The sequence below is a fragment of the Mchenga conophoros genome, linkage group LG6, assembly GCF_057382185.1.
Source record: "Mchenga conophoros isolate Kocher_MC1m ecotype Shallow Benthic linkage group LG6, M_conophoros_male_GT1.1, whole genome shotgun sequence".
Taxonomy (NCBI): Eukaryota; Metazoa; Chordata; class Actinopteri; order Cichliformes; family Cichlidae; genus Mchenga; species Mchenga conophoros.
In genome coordinates this window covers 19642572-19658182 of record NC_140531.1, presented here as the reverse complement: position 1 = coordinate 19658182, position 15611 = coordinate 19642572, and the positions used below count along the sequence as shown (strand labels likewise).

Here is a 15611-nt window from a genome sequence, read left to right as displayed (position 1 = left end):
AATGTAACGTGAATCACATAAGAATGATTATGTTGATTTAATAAACTGCTCTCTCAGTGCCTGCGATCATCCTCTACCAGCAAAGCCTAACTGCTGTTCTTCATCATGGGAGAAATCAAACGTCTGCTTATTGATCAGAAAATAAATATGGTTTTAAATATTAGTTTGATCAAGTTTATTTTGTTATGCATGTTCATGTCATGGATTGTAAACATCTCAGAGAGGAGACGTGCTTGCATCCCAACAAGGATCGCCTAGACAATCTGTAACACTGTGGGTGGACCAGTGTAAATATTAATAGCATCAATACCAACACTGGTACTGGTATGAGATTGATACTAGCACAAAGACTGTTACTTTGATTCTCTCCTCTAAGTTCAGTTTATTGCTCCCGTTCATTTGAAAACAGGTCTGTGCAAACACCCCTCCTCTCACGCTTTGCTCCGCCCCCTCCTCCATGCTCTGCTGTGTTTAGTTGACTGGCAGTCGTGTGACAGTACACAACCCATCTATGGAAAGCAGAATATTTACATCACCCAATGATAGGCAAATTTAGTTCTGTTTCACAGCAGCATTCAGGATGGTAGGTTGTTAGTCTCCCCTGAAAAACTAACCTTTGGAAAAGTCAAGAGGACACTTACCTTTTTACTATCGATCATGAATTCTTACTCAGTGTTTAAATCACAATAAAGACATGAAAAGTGTTTTTGTGGATGATTCAAGTTGTATAGATTTGTGACTTTGCTAAAGATTAAATCACAAGTTAGATTGTCCAATTATTATAATCTCAATCTAATGACAGACAGAACGAGCCTGTTGACTTCTTACTCAGTGCAAACACTGGGAAAAGAAGGAAGTAAAACACATAACATACTGGCTACTGGCATTTATCTCATACTGAGTATGACAAGCACGGACTGTTTCCCAGGTCACCTCAGTGGTTTCGACGTGGAAGACACTCATATTTTGAACACTTTGGTGGCATTTTGATTTATTTTGTAGTAATGTCTCCTTCCTGTTTTGCTGTTTGTATTTGATGTGGAGCACCTTGTGATTTTATCTTGCAAGGTGCTGTGAAAAGTAATAAAACTTACTTCTTTGCTGTAAATCAGTTTTGCTTTCATTTAACCTGCTTCTAAACCATTTCAGGACAAATAAGAGAATCCACACACACACACACACACACACGCGCGCGCACACACACACACACGCACGCACGCACGCACGCACGCACGCACGCACGCACGCACACACACACACACACACACTTAATGCAAGAAAACTAATAAAGTAATAAATTTTATTGAGGGCAAAGCAGTAAGTAAAATCCATAAAATCATTAAAGTAATGCAAAAAAATACACTGTCAATGTGTAAATGCAAATACACATTACAGAACAGAAATTCCCTTTTTTTAAGTAGTAAGCATCTCCAAATGATGCTGTCCCTCCTCGACTTTTAAAAGAGGTGTTACCTACAGTTGGTCCTTTGGTTCTTGAGCTGGTAAACCATAGTCTGATGTCAGGTGTTGTCCCTAAAGATTTTAAACATGCAGTAGTCAAACCCCTGATTAAAAAACCTGCTCTTAATCCTACGGTTATTGCAAATTACAGGCCTATCTCCAAACTACCTTTTCTTTCCAAAATTCTTGAAAAGGTAGTTTACAGCCAAATAATGGCCTTCCTGGAAAAGCAAAATGTTTTAGAGGTTTTCCAATCTGGTTTTAAACCCTTTCATAGCACTGAATCAGCCCTTTTAAAAGTTTTTAATGACATATTTTTAGTGACTGATGCTGGGGACTGTGTTGTTCTTGTGCTTTTAGATTTGACAGCTGCGTTTGATACCGTGGATCATGCCATTTTATTCTCTCATTTGGAGCACTGGGTGGGCATTAGGGGCACAGCACTGGAGTGGTTCAGGTCCTACTTGACGGGGCAAACTTTTTGTGTCAGCTTTGGTGACTATGTGTCGTCCTCCGCTCCCCTCTTGTGTGGTGTCCCACAGGGCTCAGTTCTAGGCCCCCTCCTCTTCTCTTTATATCTGCTTCCTCTTGGTTCTGTACTGAGAAAGCACGGCATTGCTTTCCACTTTTATGCTGATGACTGTCAGATCTATGTCCCTCTAAAGAAAAAAGGCAGATATCTTACACAGCCATTACTTCAGTGTCTCGATGACATTAAGGCTTGGATGTCTGTTAACTTTTTAAAATTCAATGATAAAAAGACAGAGGTGATGGTTTTTGGTAGCCCCACTGAGACCCCCAATGTGTATGTAGATTCCCTGGCACAGTATGTTAAGCCAACTGTCACAAACCTGGGGGTCAAAGTGGACTGTGATCTGAAGTTTGATAATCAAATTAAGGCAGTGGTAAAATCTAGCTTCTTTCACCTCAGGCAGCTGGCAAAAATAAAGCCAATTCTTTCACGGCAGCACTTTGAGACAGTGATCCACGCCTTTGTTAGCACTCGGCTGGATTACTGTAATGCACTTTATATTGGGGTCAGCGCATCATATATTAGCCATCTACAGAGGGTACAAAATGCCGCAGCTCGTCTTTTAACTGGCACTCGAAAGTTTGAGCACATTTCCCCTGTTTTAGTTTCACTTCACTGGCTGCCGATTTCTTTTAGGATTCATTTTAAAATTCTTTTATTTACTTTTAAAGCCCTCCATGGCCTAGCTCCATCTTATCTCTCTGAGCTGCTACAGCCTTATACACCCACTGCTCCTGAAGATACCTAGGACTGGGCGTAAACTTAGAGGAGATCGTGCTTTTGCTGTAGCAGCTCCCAAACTGTGGAACGAGCTTCCTTTAGAGATTAGACAGGCCAGTTCTTTATCTGTTTGTAAGTCACTCTTGAAAACCCACCTCTTTACCCTGGCCTTTGACACCACGTGAGATGTTGGTTTTTTATTTTTGTTGTTTTTAGGTGATTCGATGCTGTTTTATCTTGTTTTTGTTTTAACATAGGGCTGTTTTAATTTTATGTTTTATGTGTTTTATTTATTTATTTTGCTGTTTTCTGTTATTCTATTGTTTTAACTTATTTTCTGTACAGCACTTTGTTCCTGTGCTGGGTATTTTAAAGTGCTTTATAAATAAAATTGGACTGGATTGGATAAGCTTGAGGAAACACTGTGATTACGTAATGTTTAGACAGTTTGTTAATGTTACTGGATCCCTGAGGCTTACAGTGAGATATGTATGGATGAAACTAATGTGTACAAAAATCCTGATTTCGTTTCCTGATTGCTAAGCTGTCTCGTCTGAAAAATAACTGGCTCAAAGACAAAGTCGAAACTGACTCAACCGCCAAGACTCCCTGTCTTTTCAGTGGAAGGGTCCACTGTAAACTGTTCTGAACTTGATATAAAATAAGGCAAAATGAATGTATTTCTGTGCACTAAAGCATCATTCTGTTGCTTCTAGAGTCATTTCAGTACAGTAGTTTTACAAAGACTGTGGTTCATAATCAGCATGCAATTTTAAAGCAATTCAAGCACTAAAGCTTAAAAGTAATAAGGACACAGAACAACATAGTTGAACAACAAATATAAACCTGATCATTTTGAGACTGAGGTGTGTCATTGTTACTTTTTTGGTTGGAAGTAAAGTTTCTTGGTGAGCATTGAAGCAAAACAAGGCATTTGCTTCTTCCCGATAAATCTTGGTTGACATGGTGTTGGAATATTCCTCAGTGACACTTTTCTGTTGACCCGTGTGAGTAACTCTGTGAATTCCAGGCTATCACCATACTTTTGAAGCAGCTGACAGAGATCCTGGATATACCACGAACCGTTTTCCCTCTCCCGGAAGGAGTAGTAGCCTAACAAATAATGACAACAGCAAAACGGCAAAAATGAACATGGATGTCGAGGTAAAAGTAAAGAGGACAGATTTTCTGAGGGCTATGAAATATTTTATACCAGGATTTATTTAAGCTGACTCTTATGGTTTCACTTAAGAAATAAAATTCTATTGAAGCATTTGTTCAGTTTTTGCTCACTAATAAATGAGCTTACAAGCACATATAAACAAACAGTGTATAGCAAGAGTTGGATAGTTTGTGACACTGTAATGACGGTGACACACTCAGAGCATTACCAAAGCAGGGAAGATTTGTCAGAAGTCTAGCCTTTAAAATAATACTAACATCACATTTCTACCTTATGGAAAAAAACACTCTGCTTTGTGTCTTTGATATTTCCTCTCAGTCAAAATAAAAATAAAAAGGTTTAGTCAAATGCCAGAAGACTCACCCTGAGCCACAGAATAGCACATGATGAAATCAGCCCCAGCAGGGAGGGTCTGTATGGTGCTGGCATCCATGAACACCTTTTCTTCAGACTCCATCGTAGAAGCTTCGGTCACTGTAACTGACACATCATACTCTTTTCCGCGACATGCCTGGAGATGGGGGATGAACATTGGTTTCCAGTTGAATTAAATCAAATTAACTGGTTGTTGGACTTTCTGACAAACAGAAGACAGACTGACAGACTTCACTTCCTCCTACACCTCCTTCTCCATCATCTTCAACACTGGCTCTCCTCAGGGATGTGTTATAAGCCCCCTGCTGCACACTCTACTCTCTTATAAGTGCTCAGCCACAATGTCAAGTTTGCAGATGACACAGCAGTGGTGGAACTCATTTCTGGCACATATGAGTTTTGTTTACCCAACTCTCATCCCAAAGAATGCAACACAACAAAACATCCAGACTGAGACTCATGACTACGTTATGAGTTGGAATGACTGTAAACCTGTTGAATCTTTAAAAAATGGCTACACCAGGTTAATCTGATGGACTCGTATGGGTTTTTGTGTTTTGTACCTGTATTATGAAGATCTTTGGCTTTCCAACAAGGTCCGGGCACTTGTCCCCTTTGAACTTGGACGTGATCTCCTGGATACTGATTTTTCCATCGTGGCAATAAACGTGGTTATCATCTCCATGACTCAGGAAGGCGAGCAAAAAGCAATCAGCATCTGAGTGATCTTCCTCCGCAGCTGGTGGGACAACAAGTACTTGTTAAACTTGCAGCGAAAGTTGGATTTGACAAAGATATTTTTGCAGCAAAGCAACAAATTGAATTATGTAAGAACTCAAACTATGGTGATGATTTTCTTTGTCCATCTCGATGCATGCTGGTCATTTGAGAGAAACAAATGATTATGTGGGTACCTTTGGCGATTTCATCTAGGACTGCCTCCAGCTTGAGGTTATTGTGACATTTCACTTCAAAGTTTAGATCCTTCAGTCTGAACAGAAAGTGAAAATGAGTTGATTAGTTTAGCAGATCAATGGTCAAAATTTTTTTTATTGTTCTTTATTAGCAATATAAATTCCTTAGACAAGGATCTGCTCGGATCAGGATAGATTGGACCTTTTTCAGAGTCCTATAAATTTCAATGCCTCAATATTTCTGCTTCTGCAGACACTCCAAAGCATCAGCTATTACCACCCCAGGAGAGACGGTCATAGGATTCTTTCTAAAATCCACAACCATCTCTTCAGTTGTTGATGCAGTGGGAATAACTTGGACCAGTGTGAAATCACCTCTATAGGGCCACGATCACACTCTGTAGTGGGGATTGTGATCAGGGTCATCACTATTAAGAAGAAAAACAATCACCAAGTTCTCTGTGAACTTAAAAAAATATAGCATATGACATATTGTCTTTGGCACTCCCTGGGGCACAGAGGTAAAAGATTGCAGCCCTGGGGCGATACTAGTAAAGAAGAAAAATATTCAGTTTTACCACAAAAATGATCAACAACTCTAAACACGTGCTGGCATGCTCTTGAGCATGAAGCTGTGCCAAAAACAGGTTTCCTCATTCTTCAGCAGATAGCTAGAAGGTTGTACCTTTTCTCCAAGTTGTCACGATCAACATTGGTTCCACGCCTCTCAGACAGTTCCAGGCGCCAGAAGAAGTCTTTCTGGTTAAAAATGAGTGCAAGACCTCGTCGTTTGTTGCCCATCTGGTACTCCTCTGCACCATCCGAGGAGCTGATTTTAGAGTAAACAATTTGCAGTAAATGCAGGCAACATTCTCAGTGTCTGGTACCAGAATAAAGTAAGATTTTCCAGCTAATAGTGTTTACCTTTCAATGGTGACCTCATTCTGTCTTTGGTTCTCTGTGCACATTATCAAAAAGCACATTCGTAAATAACCAGTGCAAGAATTACAAAATAATAATGCAGTGTAATAATGCAAATCTTGCTTTACAGCTTATTTAAATACTGCAATATTCTTTTTTGTTAAACCATAGAGCTATAAGTGCTGCTAGTGCTGGGGTCAAGTAGCCATTTTTCCATACACTCAGAGTCCTGATAGTTGTCAATAGCTGGGTTACAGGCGGAGGAAGGTGGAGAAAGACTGTTGAAAGACCAGAAGCCGTGTGGAACAGCTCTATTCTCCACACCCATTCTGCAGAATGGGTGTGTCTGGCATTGAGGCAGAAATGTATTATACTAAGGTGTCTTGACATGAATGCTGCTGTCGCTCTATAAACTGTATATCTTCTGCGACACAGCAAAATCCAACCTCAATAACCTTCATGCAGCTATGATTTGTTTATTTTCTTTTTCTTTTTTTTTTAAATCCAGCACAGGTAATTAGGGGGAAACTGTTGGATATCCATTCATGCATATGAAGCACTTTTATAGATTTATGCAGGTCAGTTTCCTCAAGACATCAAGTCACTTTGAATGATATTTACTATAATTATTATCTGCATGACAGTCAAATCAAAAGGAAAGTTAAGTGGATGATTAAAGTCACCCTGTTGGCTTTGTTTTACAGTTTGTTTCACTTTTTCTTTGTAGGAATATTCTCTCTTCCCTATTTCAAAAGAAGCTTGTAGCATTGAAATGCTCACCTGTCATATTGTTAGTTTGTGGTCGTCTGTGTAGGAACACTTCCTGGGAAGGTCATAAAGAAACAAAAGTTTTCACTTTGTAAATGATACAACATGAGGCACCTGATTCAAAAGGTGACTGACCTGATCAAATTTAAGGCAAAGGTGTGACAGCACCTGTATGGGTCACACGTCTATTCTCAATTTAAAACAAAAATCTTAATCTGTTACCTGTACAATAGTCTCCTGCCCTGTTAGACCTTTCTTCCGACTGACACAGCGAGAAAAACATATTTGCCAGATTAAATCATGAATGAAGAACCAGGCTGTAGCCCCGCCCACCGGAATCTCATTGGATTGCAGCACTCTGTTCTGTGCTCCTACAGGGCAGGGGAGGTGTCTCTACTGCCAGCAGCAGATACCGACACAGAGGCTGCAACTCAACTGCCTGCTCAGACCCACAGTCAGTGTGACCTTTGAACAGCCTGTAATGACAAACTTCAGTTGACATTATAACGTTTGGTGCGTACGGGCTGCTCTGACAGCCAAACTTGCACTGCAGTATACATGTTGTACCCAGTTTCTCAAAAGCAAAGATTTCTTCAATCTTTGCTTTTGCTGTTTGGCCTAAAGAGGTTGGGTCATTACCGCCTTGCCTCATCCTGTCACGTGATCACCTGACACAACATGCGTTTCTTTCCGCTGTTGTTCTTGGTGGTTAAAGCCCACAGGAGCACCTGGCTGCAGCCAGACCCTTCTCGGTTAAAGGGAGCAGTTTGCAGCAGGTGTTCGTTTAAGCTGTAGTGCTACCGAGTGACCACAAGGAAGCGCTGTTTTCTTACCTAACTTTAAATATTGATATCAAAAGTGGAAAGTCAAACAGGAACGCTTTGTCAGTGTGTGTCAGGCTAATAGTATGTAAGATTGTTTAATGTGATGAGGTGAAAACTTGACAATCCTATCAGGAACCAATATGACGACAATATTCTCAGGAGTTTCTAGGAAGTCTCCCCTTCTTCACTTCCCCTAATGTAGTTTTTAATAAAATCATAAAGATGTCTTTCCAAATGTGCCCAAAGGAAAACGTTTTTTGTTGGAATAACTGAAAAAGTAAAATCCTCTTAATCAAGATATATATGATTTTAGGTTACAGTGTTTAACGTTTTTAGTTAATGAAAAATTGATTAATCTGAAAAATTTTAAATTGAATTTTTGTAATCAACTCATGGTTATTCTGCTTAAATAAAATTTCACTACTGCGAGCAAGGGTTTTTTTTGTACCTTTATTTAAACTGTTTATTTCCCATGTATAAAAATCATGCTACATCTAATTGATTTTCTCTTGTTATGTTTTAGTTAGACCAGAAAACCAGACTAAAAATATTTGAGCAGACAGTCTGGCATTTACCATCATAAAGCATTTACCATCACCATAAAGATGATGCCTTTATGAAAGCTGGAAAGAAACCCTACCCAAAATCAAAACTGAGGATCTAAGTCTTCTCTCTGTGGCCTACGACTGACAGTTACATATCAATCTGAACAAAGGGCTAAGGTTTACACAAGATCATCATCTACTCTGAAGAGACAAAACAGCTGACTATGCCAGAACTTGCAGTGCCCTGGGAAGAGGATATGGAAGAAGCAATTGAGCCAAAACATGCAAAGTACCAAGAGCCCATTGAGAAGAGACTGAAAGGGTCCTCTGTCAGCACAGCTCAAAAAGGCTGGGTATTTTGTATCAGGTTTTTTATTACAGGAGAGGCAAAGAAGATGGCCATTAAAACCATGAGTGAAGCTGGGTTTTGATTAAAAGGGCTGACCTGTGGGTGGTTTCTGCTGGGGCACAAGTCAGGGCTTGATCAACCTCAGCTGGGTCACCTGTGTAGGATGTCTGATGCAGGTTTTGGTCCATTTTGGAGTGTGGTTTGACATTCTGCATTCTTATATGAAATAAAATAATGAAACACACTCTCATCAATCACCGACTTGACAACCTCCAAGTCTGAGTTTTTTTGTCATTTTTTTTTAGGTATGGTGTAAATTAAAGCTCATTTGGGTTGATCTTTGCTATAAAAACTTCTCCAGGAATAGTTCTCCAGGCTTCTTGAAGGACATTTAAAGCTCTTCTTTGAATCTTGGTTGCTTTTTTGTTCTAATCTATGTCAAGATGATCCTACACTGCTTCAATAATATTGAGGTCCGGGCTCTGGGGAGGCCAATCCATGATTGATAGTCTTCCACTGTGTGTTTTTCTATGCAGGTATGCTTTTATTGAACTGGGACTTCTGGGACTCTTTTTGGGATCCTTGTCACGCTGAAAAATATAGCTAATGCCAGTAAGACACTTTCCAGTATTACATGGTAGATCAAAACATAATGGTACTTTTCTGCATTAAAGTATGGCTTCTTGACAGCCACCCTTCCTTCCACTGACACCATTTCTGATGAGGCTTTTGCAAACAGTAGATGGATCTGCTCCTGTGCAAATTCACTGGCCTCATCCAACATATATATAGATATGATTAAAACATGTCACCTTAGACACTTAAAGACTCATTTACTTAAAAACGATGGATAACAAGGTAACAGTTAAAGCACAACTATTTTTATTGCAAATTTAAAAGATGTTTCTACAAGTCACATCTGCACCAGTCAGCACTTCAGATACGGTAGAGATAAACATCAACTTAATCACAAGTTCTTGTTATTGTCACAGAAAAGGGAAATGTGCTGTGCTGTTTTCTTTTACAGTTCACTATTCGCTAATGACATCTTGAAAATTAAGCGATTTCAGGAAATCTAGACGAAGCTCTAGCAGGTTACTCAGGTTGTGATGAGTTTAAAAGAAATCGCTGAACTGATCTCTGGGGGTGGGTGAAACAAATAAAACAAACAAAAAAAAACCCCCAAAACAGCTCCATCTATTATAATTAAATAAAGTAACCAATAATGGTTTGGTACTGGAAGCGACATTTATATATACTTAATATATTTCTCATTGTCAACAAATGACATGTTTTAGGCAGGGAAAGCTGAACCGTACATTAATTTTAACAACAAAACAAAACTCATTATCCTTTTACAGCTGAGGGGTAAAAACAGTTTTTTTTCCCATTGAATTAAAACAGTTCAGTCAGAAGTGTTCAAACTGAACATGGTCACAGTCTTTTTTTAATGTAAACTTCTGAGGAAGTTATGCAGACTTCACAGAAATATAAAATAAACTGCTGGTTTAAAGGCAAACCACAGAAACCCTGAACAATATATATAAATAATCAATGACATAGGAAAGATATTAATTGTCCACTCTCCATCTAAAAAAGGAGGCAACAGACACAGATTAGTGCAAACCCAGTAGCTCTATCCCTGAGAACATCTAAGAAAGACAGAAAGTTTATTGCTAGCATCCTTCTGTATGTGTTGAGTTTCTGAAAGGGTCAGCTGACAGTCTCGTGGCTGTGGTGGCGTCACAGCTCAGTCTTTACTTCATACTGGCACACACACGACGCTCGCTGACTGTCCAGGTAAGGCTTACATCCCAAGTGCATAACTGCATCGAAAAGCAAAGTCACTGCTGACTCACATGCTGTAAAACAGGCAACACGAGAAATAATATGAACAGAAAAATCAGCTCACATCAATTCAAGCTCATTTATATAGCACCGAAGCGTAACAGCTGCCTCAAAGTGCTTTAAACTGTGGGGTAACAACTGTACAGCAAACACTTTATGATGGTCGGGAGTAAAAAAAAACTCCCTTTTAACAGAAAGAAACAGTGAGGTGCAGCCATCTCGAATGACTGGTTGTGGGTGAGAGGAGAGTGGAAAGAAAAGAGGAAGAAACAGGAGGAGAGAAGGCAAAAATGTAATGACATGCTGCGGTGGCATATAAACCTGTGGGGTTAAATAAAAGGAGATGAGTAGAGAAGAAGTGCTCACAGTGTATCACATTACATCCTGCAGGAGCCTGAACAGCAGCAAGGGATCCTGAAAGGGTGGTTCAGGGTCACCTGACCAAGCTTTACCACAGACTTTATCAAAAAGAAACTCTTTCAATCTAATCTTAAAACTAGAGAACGTGTCTGAGTTCCAAATTCAAACTGGGAGCTCTGCCTCTCATTCAACTTTTAGAAACTCTAGGAAAAACAAGTAAGCCTGCAGTCTGAGATAACACGATAGGACTTAGGGCCAAATATAATGACCTCAGTTTTGTCTTAATTTATAAGAAAAACACTACAGGACATCCAGGTGTTTAATACATCACTGGAGTTTAACTCATTGAATTTTTTTATCAGGCTTCATTTATAAATAAAGCTGGAGTCTGCACAGCACTGAAACTGTTTTCTAATAATACTGTCTCAGGGAAGCATGCATACTGGTAATATAAACAGAATCAGACTCAATACAGAACCTCGTAGAACTCCATGAATAACTTTTGTGTTCACAGACACAGCAGCGTAGGCTGCGATTAAGTGATTAATTATAGAATTAATCGCTGACTAAGGTCTTTCCCCTAGTCCTAAATATAGACAAAAAGACAGCAAAAATGATTTTTAGATCACCCCACTTACAAAACTCTTAATTTCTTCAGTTTATCAATAATAGAAGAATGACTGAACAGTGCCTTTTGCACCATTAACAACAGCTGGGTCTCAGAGGCTTTTCTCCATTTACACCTTTCCGCTACAGCTATAGTATGCATATTGCTAAAACTTTATTAATACTAAAACGACTGCTTCAAGTCATTCGGAATATTCATCATTCCTGTGCAGTATTATAGCATGTTTTATTACTTCCTGGAATAAAATGGTGAAAAAAGCAGGAAAAAGGCTTGAAAGGAACTTAGGATTGTAAAAGCTGAGTTGCTAACACCATGCCTCTGTTTAAATAAAGTGTCACGGGGTGACAGTGAGTCTGGCTAACTGGCTAATCTAAACAGATTGAAGCAGTGCACTTCCCCCTGTTTAAGATGTGTTTTATCACCTGTGTAACAAGCTGTGGGTGATTCACAGGTTCTTTAAAGTAACCTCCCAATTTTACTAACGTGGCACTCTTACAATCTTACAAGGCTGTAAGAGCGGCATGTTCAATAAAGCCAATCAAATCATAACACAAACAAGTGATTTAGAGAGCAAATATGTGTGTTGTAGTTGTAACAGATTTGTATTGTATGACATGCAAAACTACTCTATAATATGGTATGATATATTTGTTTTTTACTTGAGTTTCTATTCATTTCTATAAAGATCTCCAAACGTAGCACCTAAGCAAACTTAGTCCACAAAATCTGTTTGCCTTTTTGCACAACCTCTTAAAATTATTTCCTAAACCACTGCTCTCTTACCTTGGACAGTTTGGGCCAATCCCAGAGTCCTCTGCACATTCCTGCAGATTTTCTCCAGACAGACCTGGAACTCCTTATCACAGTCGTGTTTCTCCCGGCCACAGGTGTCATAGCAGCGGTCATGTTGGTTACAACATTTGGTCATGGACGGGATGCCAACGTCAAACTGGATGAACACATATCAGTTACTCAGCAGCTGTTGGTTATACACACGTTTTGGACTTGACTAGAGAAGGACACTACCAGAATGAGATGCACACTTCTGTAAATGTTATAGTACTGCAGTTCTGTGCTCTGTTGCTGAAGTTAATTCAATTAACTGTATTAATTAAGTTGATTAAACATGTTTCTACAGCCTTGTTCATCATCTACAGACCACTCCAGCAATATTCTGTTAGTTTCTGGTCTGACCCGCTGTGGTCAGAAACTTTTGGATTTCTGGTCAACTCTTTGTCCAGGAACTTTGAATTTTACTGTGAATATTTTCAAAGACTTCCTTGGATTTCAGCGTGTATTATGGTATCTTTTATACACTGGTGTTTGTGTCATATAGATTAAATTTGAAACACGTGTTCTTCTATCTCAAGGATTATTACATGACATTTATTAAGTGCATATTATGGTAACAAAATGCCAATTTTAGCCATTTAAGAATAAATGTACAGAATTGTAACGTGTGCAAAAAGTGAAGTGAATACTTTCTGAAGCAAATGTATCTGGAGCCAACACTGCCAATAATACTGACCTAAGCAGTTTAGCTACATTTTACACAAACTGCAGCTTGTACTATGGACTTGCGTGTCTATTTCTGTGTGTATACTCAATGTATTTAAATAAGACAAATAAAATGATATACAAAATGATGCCCTTCAGCATGCTGGATGCACATGGTAACACGCTTTGAACTACCTGAATTCCAAACAGGGGGGAACCACATCCGTTGGGCGGTGGATTTTTGTACCCGGGACGAGGCACCGGCTTGTACCCTTTGAGACAGGAGCAAAGTTGATAAGATTTCTTACTCTTCAACTATCTGTTATCTTGCAGTCAGAGGTTACATGTTTACAGATAATTAAAAAAGGCTAGCGGTGCCACAGATAGTGCTGTGCAAATGTCTTGAAACACCCCTCATTTCTTTATATTTTAATTTCAATAACCCAGACTTTCTTGTCATTTTTAAAGTGGTCTCGAGCAATAGTTCTCTGGCCTTTCTGAAAGTCTTTCAAAGGTCTTTCTGCTTTTTCATTCATCTTGAATCCAAGCCTTGGACCTGGCCATTTTCACCATTCACGCAAAAAAAAGGGTCTTAACTCAAAAAAAGAGCAAAAAAAGAGAAGCTTAACTTAGCAAAGAAGCACCAAATGAAAATGTATTTTTAGTCTCTTTGTTGCAAAAATACAACAGGCTTCTGTTCCCATTACTATAATTGAATCTGTTAAAATGCTAAAGATAACACAGCTTGACAAGCCTATGATTGTATTTTTATATCCATAAGTTGAATCCCAAAGAGCTATTAGCTAAAAACCAGTATGGCGTTCAGGGAATCCTTAAAAAAAAAAAATTGGGGAAACTCAACAAGTGCAGGACAGAAGAAGTAGTGGCACGCATGAAAAAGCCTCTCTACAGCTGATGTACAGTATCTTAAAAGTTTTAGCTATTTTTAAAGGACATAACTAACACAGGACCTGAGAGATACATCTTGCATCAGCTGACCATCTATTGTTTGCTGAAGCCTCATCTAAAACTGTCTCAGCTGAATAATGCCTGTCAAGAAGCCAATCTTAATTAAGGGAAACAGGAAGAAAAGGCTGTGGTATGCCAAGGTACACAAGACCTGGACTGAAAATTAGTGGGAACAGGTCTCGTGGAGTGAAAAATCCAAGTTTAAATGTTTTGGGTGTCAATACATACAGAGGTGGTCAGGAAAGAGGTACATCAGGGAGTGTCTACAACCATCAGTACAACAAACTGGAAGCTCTTTGAGGATGTTTTTCAGCCAGTGGTGTTGGGTCTTTTCGAAACTGATGGAAATATGCAGTAAATTGCCATCACATTTTGACCCACCATGCATTATAATCTGGAAAGCGTCTGATTGGCAATGCAGTACCAATTTAGTAAAGCATACCTGGTTAGAAAAACAAAGTGTAAAAAAATCAGTCATGGATTGACCTCCTCAGATCCCGGATGTCAAAATTATTGAAGCAGTGTGGGATCATCTTGAGAGAGAACAGAAGGAAAGGCCAACATCCAGAAAAGAGCTTTGAATGTCTTTCAAGAAGCCTGGACAAATATTCACAAAGACGACCCAAAGAAATTATAAGAAAACTTATCTAAGAGAGTTCAGGCTGTGTTCAAGAATAATGCAGGTGATACCAAATTATGTTTTTGCGTTGTATACTGCATTTCCATGTATGTTTGCACATGTTTCAATTCATTCATTTCTGCATTCATTTCTCATTCTTTTCATAAGAAAGTATGAAGAGATGAGGGTTGTTTGAGACTTCTACACAGGACTGAAGATGGTCGCGCCAACTATTAAATTAACGCAAACCCTTTTCAAGCTGATCTAAGAGAAAGTTGTGGCATAAATAATTAATTTACAAGCCTGACTAATAACAGGGAAATTCCTAAATTACACACTCTAGATGTCATAAACCCATTCTTAACTTGGAGAAAGAGCTTGAAAGCTGGAGTAATGACCTAGCTTACCATCACTACATCTGTAATGACACAGTCCGTCATCCCCACCAAACAAGTCCAGTGCTGCATTCAAGTACGTGTCAATCTTGTGGATCCCGTTGCGAATGGTTTTTAGAGTCATCCTCCAGTCTGGAGTCTCCGGCTCGTGATTGCTAGCAGACACTCGTGAAAAATATCCGCAACAGCAGAAACCCAACAGAAAGACACAGATGTAGCTGGGGTACTTCATGGTCTACTTATCGTCAGGGCCAAAAAGCAGCGTTTTCTTGCACATTGGTTTTGATTAATTCCTAAATACGTTGTCTTGATAGCATTTTAACTGTCACACTAGCTTGTTTTCATTCCGAAAACACATAGGTGGCATGAGCTATGATGTCGTTTCCGGGTTTGGTGGTGTCACGTGACCGCTGGTAAACAAATTATGGTGACGTTAAAAGAAAAAGTGCGCTGTCTATATTAGAAATGGGATTTACTCTTATTTGCCCTGTATGTCTACTGTACAAACTGAACTGGAATGACTGGCTGTTCGCTTTATAATTTCAAATAAAGTTTGAAAAAAAAATTAGTAATGGGATTTCCGGCTCTTTCGGCTGGACTCACTAAAAAGATCCGAATCTTCAGGTTGTTTTAATTAACAATATAAAATTATGCAGAAAAGGAATTACTAATGTAAAAAAAAAAAAAAAAAGTGGTTTTATTT

The 15611-nt window shown here is 39.0% G+C and overlaps 2 protein-coding genes across 2 annotated transcripts; both read right to left on the bottom strand.

The window, feature by feature from the left end:
- Positions 1-1311: 1311 nt before the first annotated feature.
- Positions 1312-7344, bottom strand: LOC146572467 (caspase-6-like). The gene is made up of 8 exons (XM_085276670.1): positions 7097-7344; positions 6887-6929; positions 6110-6143; positions 5871-6014; positions 5186-5262; positions 4835-5010; positions 4260-4407; positions 1312-3826 (listed from the first exon to the last, which is right to left on the bottom strand). The coding sequence occupies exons 2-8, from the start codon at positions 6891-6893 to the stop codon at positions 3591-3593; spliced, it is 822 nt and encodes a 273-aa protein (XP_085132796.1). The 5' UTR covers positions 6894-6929; positions 7097-7344; the 3' UTR covers positions 1312-3590.
- A 2107-nt stretch (positions 7345-9451) lies between these two features.
- Positions 9452-15587, bottom strand: pla2g12a (phospholipase A2, group XIIA). The gene is made up of 4 exons (XM_085276669.1): positions 14921-15587; positions 13121-13197; positions 12212-12377; positions 9452-10454 (listed from the first exon to the last, which is right to left on the bottom strand). The coding sequence occupies exons 1-4, from the start codon at positions 15138-15140 to the stop codon at positions 10336-10338; spliced, it is 582 nt and encodes a 193-aa protein (XP_085132795.1). The 5' UTR covers positions 15141-15587; the 3' UTR covers positions 9452-10335.
- Positions 15588-15611: the final 24 nt, after the last annotated feature.